At 41.2% G+C, this 5099-nt stretch overlaps 2 protein-coding genes across 2 annotated transcripts; one reads left to right on the forward strand and one right to left on the reverse strand.

The window, feature by feature from the left end:
• Positions 1-69: 69 nt before the first annotated feature.
• Positions 70-2143, forward strand: LOC106328631 (coiled-coil domain-containing protein 130-like). Its single transcript, XM_013767112.1, has 6 exons — positions 70-174; positions 571-713; positions 904-1012; positions 1104-1263; positions 1371-1534; positions 1624-2143. Exons 1-6 carry the CDS (start codon positions 172-174, stop codon positions 1990-1992), a joined length of 948 nt encoding a protein of 315 aa, XP_013622566.1. The 5' UTR covers positions 70-171; the 3' UTR covers positions 1993-2143.
• Positions 2144-2209: 66 nt separating this feature from the next.
• LOC106330831 lies at positions 2210-4109 on the reverse strand. Its single transcript, XM_013769237.1, has one exon. The coding sequence runs from the start codon at positions 4107-4109 to the stop codon at positions 2283-2285; it is 1827 nt and encodes a 608-aa protein (XP_013624691.1). The 3' UTR covers positions 2210-2282.
• Positions 4110-5099: the final 990 nt, after the last annotated feature.

Consider the following 5099-nt stretch of genomic DNA (forward strand, 5'->3'; position numbering starts at 1 on the left):
AAAAAAAAAAAAAAAAAAAAGGCATCTAGCCGCGTGTGTAAGCAACACTAAAACGGCGACGTTCGCAATTACAACTCTTCTACATAGGGCGAGAGAGCCAAAGAGATTTTAGGCTGATACGAGGAGAAAGGAAATTAGGAAGAAGGATTAGATCAATCTCGATTGAACAAGATGGTACGTGCTGTTCGTTTTGATTTGTATGTTTTTCTATTGAAATTGATCTCCGATGCCCTAAGATCGAATTTGGATTTATTAGGAGATTTGGTTTAGGGTTCGTTGTTATATCTGACCTGATGTGTATCAATAGATTAGCGTAACTTAAGGTTTTCTATAATTTGAAGGGCTTTCACTTGTTATCAGTTTTTCTTTTCTATATGTTTCAGCGAATGAATCTTATTGGGGAGTTTCATTGTTGGTTTAGTAGTTTAATGTGTTATTCGGCTACTATAATCGATTGCTTGCGTTCTGTATCATATAAACTTGAAAAAATCTATATGAGGGAGGATCCTATTTTAGTTTGGTGTTTCATTGATTTTAGCTTCTTTTTTTTTTTTTTTTTTTTTTTTGCAGTCGACTCTTTCAGCTGCGAGGGCAGACAACTTCTACTATCCACCAGAATGGACACCCGATCAAGGTTCCTTGAACAAGTTCCAAGGCCAGCATCCTCTCAGAGAGAGGGCAAAGAAGATAGGCGAAGGGATTCTTATCATAAGGTAATATATATATATATATATATATATATATATAATCACTTAGGAGATGCTAAATGTGTCCATCTCCCTGATGTACATTCTGTTGATCGATCATAAGCTTTGCTTTTTTTTTTTTTTTTTGAATTGGCAGGAGAGTACTCTCACTTCGGTTGAAATTTTCATACTTTCTCTTCTTTTTTTTTTTTAACAGGTTTGAGATGCCGTATAATATATGGTGTGGTGGCTGCAATTCTATGATTGCCAAGGGTGTTCGTTTCAATGCTGAAAAGAAGCAAGTTGGCAACTATTACTCTACAAAGGTGCGTACGATTTAGAGCATGTGCAATATATATTACCTTTCGCATGCCTTCTACAACTATGGCTGAGGTTTATATCTTATATTATGGTCAGATATGGAGCTTTGCGATGAAAGCACCGTGCTGCAAGCAAGAGATAGTCATTCAGACAGATCCTCAGAACTGCGAGTATGTGATTACTAGTGGTGCCCAGAAGAAGGTTGAGGAATACGACGTTGAAGACGCTGAAACCATGGAGCTCACTGCTGAGGAAGGTTGGTTTTCTACCTTCTTCCACAAGTTTGCTTTTACATTCTCTATATGTGTTTTAGCTTTCCATACTTATTGTTCTCGATTATGATTTTATAAACCATATATGCAGAGAAGGGAAAGCTGGCAGACCCGTTTTATCGTTTAGAGCACCAAGAAGTCGATCTGCAGAAGAAGAAAGCAGCAGAACCGCTTCTGGTCCGTCTCCAGCGAGTCTCAGATGCAAGACACGCAGATGACTACTCCCTAAACAAAGCTCTACGTGCCCAGATTAGGGTAAGTTACTTACAAGTCTCCGCTTGCACTCTGTTTTTTTTGTTGTTGTTGATTCCTCCTTTCTTAACTTTCGCTCTCTCCCTCTCTAGGGACAAAGGAAACGTGTAGCTGAAGAAGAGGCTGCTTCAAGGAAGCTAGGCTTGGGGATAAGACTTCTTCCCAAAAGCGAAGAAGATGTTGCAGCTGCATCACACGTGAATTTCAAGACCAAGTTTGATAAGAACCTAAAGGATAAACGAGCGCTGATCCATGCATCTTCCATCTTTCCCGAGTCATCTTACTCCATGTCGTCATCGTCGAGCAAGAAAAGATTGGAGCTAGAAGCTAAGAGAAGGAAGATATGCGCAGGGTCAGCGTCGAGCTTATTGAGTGGAGGATTCAAAGCTTCATCATTGTCTAAAACCCCATCATCATCAACCAAGTTCAAGAGCTCAACAGTTTCTGTAAGGAAGCTGTAGTTTAGGCAACTGTTTCTGAATCTTTGCGAAAGTTAAATCAGTTGTCAACTTGTTATACGTGTGGAAAATTAAATTGGATTCTGACTTTGGTCTTGTCATCAATATGTAATAATAAGTCAACATGAAATGATTGAAATGAGTTGATAAGAAAGATAACATGATTTGGATCTTTAAAGAGCCATTGCAACAACAGTCTACTACAACAGTAACACAGAAACATGCTTGTTCAAGGAGATGAGTGTAATGGTTGAAGAAACATCCTCAGAAGATGTTGGGAAAGTTCGTTCATGTCATTCAATGAGGTTGCTATGTAAGACTCTCTCTGGAAGCTCTTTATCCACATTGGGCGTTCCCTTCTCAAGAACCACATTGATTCTCCACAACACCATCCTACTCTCCATTCTCAGGCCTTTGATCTCATAGAGCTTCCAAAGCAAAGCCTTGATGAATTTATACTCATTACCATCATACCACTCCACCTGTTTCTTCACAACGCTTTCAAGATCTGTGAAAGCTCTCCTCACAAGCCCAACTTCCATTCCTCTTTCCACAAGCTCTCTTACTGAATCAACCATCTTATCTACAGTCTCCGCAACTGATTTAGTGTAGAGCTCTAACAAGTGAATAGCAGCACAGAACCCACCCACAAACGCCAACACCCAGGAGCTATTATCAACCAACAACTCTCCTGGTGGGTTCAACCTTGTCCTTATCTCCAGGAGTAGTTTATCAACCGCATGAATTACATATTCGTTATCATCAGACATCATTGTCAAGCACTGGAAGATATAAACGGTTCTCTCGAACTGTGTACTGCACTCTGATGCAATATAGTCCCATAGCTCGAACCATTTATCCTCTTGGTAGGACAATAACTCAAGCGCAACGTGAAACACCACCTTGCCAAGAATCTTGAACGTGTTCTCGGTAACTCCTACTTCAGTGAGGCAAGACATAAGCGGTTTCTTGAACTGTATCACCTCCAAAACATCAATCTCCGCTCTCTTTGAAGTGTGGTCACAAAGCATATCGTGGAGTCGTCCGATTGCTATCTCTCTGGACTTGTCATCCATCGTAGTTGATGCGACCATTCGCAAGATTTCCACAGCGGATATGGTCTTTAACTTGTTGTACAAGTCATGATCAAACCCTTGAGAGGGGCTGAGTTTGAAGGCTTGGTCGGAGACGTGACTCTCAAGCTTCGTGACCATCTGATTGATCTTCATCGCAGCCTCTTTGGTGTGAGTTCCGATTCTCGAGATCTTGAACGCAAACTCTGACAAAAACCCGCATTGGTTCCTACCGTATCTACACGTGTTAGCGTCTAGCGCAAGGAACTTCACGAGATGAGCAAGCCCTCGTTGCAGAAGCTGTTCTTCACCCTTCCTCACAAGCAGATTAGCTGACTTGAGAACAGTGTCAAGAATCACCCTTGCCACATCCAAACCCTTTTCTGAATTAGAAAGCTGAATCCCTAGCTTAACAGCAGTTTCAAGAGCTAGACTCCAGTACTCTTCGTCTGTATCTTGCTCATCATTAAGCAACAGTACATCCTCGATTTCTTCAATGAGGTGTTTAAAGAACCGGTTGATGAAGCCAACATGGAGTTGCGGCAGATCAAGAAAGACATTGAAAGCCCTAACAGGATCTGTGTTCACGAGCGTGAGCATACAATCTCCAAGCTCGTCCCACCCGTGAGGATCAAGCTTCATAGCATTTCTTGCTACGCAAGAAACGATTCTTCTTAGCATCTTGGTGTCAGGCTTCTTGGCTTCCGGCATCGTCAGGCAAGAAACAAGAAGAGGCTTTATAACATCGAGTGCCACGGGAGAGAGCTCGAAGCTGCGGTTTCTTAGACCGGTGAGGGCTTCGGAGAGGAGACTGATCGCTCGGAACCTGATGAGGTCGTCGGGAGAATGTAGATACACCTTGAGAAGCATTAGGGTTAAGCAGTTCGAGAAGTTGACGACGCAGAACTTGTACAGAGCTTGCGCGTTTTGGTACTCGTAGGTTTCATGAGGCTTGAAGAGTTTCTCGACGAAGTACGCTAAGCCTTCGTGGCTTGGAGTCGCGAGAAGGTCCCTGGCTGAAAACATGAGAAGCGATGATTCCGCCATTTTTTGTCCATGCAAACGTGTGTTCATGCAAGTGGTGATCTGATCTCTTGGATGATACATATACTAGGGTTAACAATTTGGTTTTCGTTTATTTTTCAATTGGTCTTCAATTTCTTTACAATTTTCCTAATCACATGTACGTAGTTATATTTGGTTCAACAAAAAAAAATGTTTGGGTCGATTTATTATTTCGGTCGATTTAGTTGGTTTTAGTGTGAGTAGCTTAAAATGTATTAGTTTATACACTTTTTTTGGTTTTTGATAAGTATACTAGTTAACATACTATGAGTATTATTGGTTTTTAGTCTCAATATATGTAGGAACCAAAATTCGCATTGTCGATTTCCGTTTAAATAAAAAAACTAGGAAAACCCTAATTTTCCAAAGGTCCTGGATATCTGCTAATACCACACGCCAAACAATCATAACACAATAATGACAACGATAAAGTATAAGAAATCGTAAGAAGAGAGCAAAGAGAAGTCTTATTCCGAATTTGCGTATGAGCGTTTACAACAAGGTATAAGCCTGGGCTCGAGAGCTGTCGGCGAGATTTCTAGTTCTTAAGACGGCTAAACCTAATTGAGTCGCAGCTCGAATAACAAAAACGGAAAGTTGCCTAATTGCCCTAAGTGCTAAGTTTGTTTTGAGAAAAGTCCCTCTCCCCATGCCTCTCGTCTAGAACTCCTTATATATTGGCTCCTAGGTCGGTTTACGCTTTTTTCCTTCTGCCCTTAAGCCACCATAGCATAAAAATGGAGATACTCCATTTTTTTCCGATCTTCGTAATTATCTTCAAAATTTCGTATTTATCCGCGGAAACTTGACATTTTTCTTTCCTTGCGAACCAAGCGTAAACCGCCAAGCGGCTCACGGGCTGTTGGTTAAGAAATCGTAAGTTGGGCCTCGAGTCATGTCTTAGGTCCCTTTGGACCGTCTTCTGACTCGAAGCGTTTATTACGGCTTCTTTCGATAAAGAACGAACTTTCC

Source organism: Brassica oleracea, chromosome C3 (genome assembly GCF_000695525.1).
Source record: "Brassica oleracea var. oleracea cultivar TO1000 chromosome C3, BOL, whole genome shotgun sequence".
Taxonomy (NCBI): Eukaryota; Viridiplantae; Streptophyta; class Magnoliopsida; order Brassicales; family Brassicaceae; genus Brassica; species Brassica oleracea.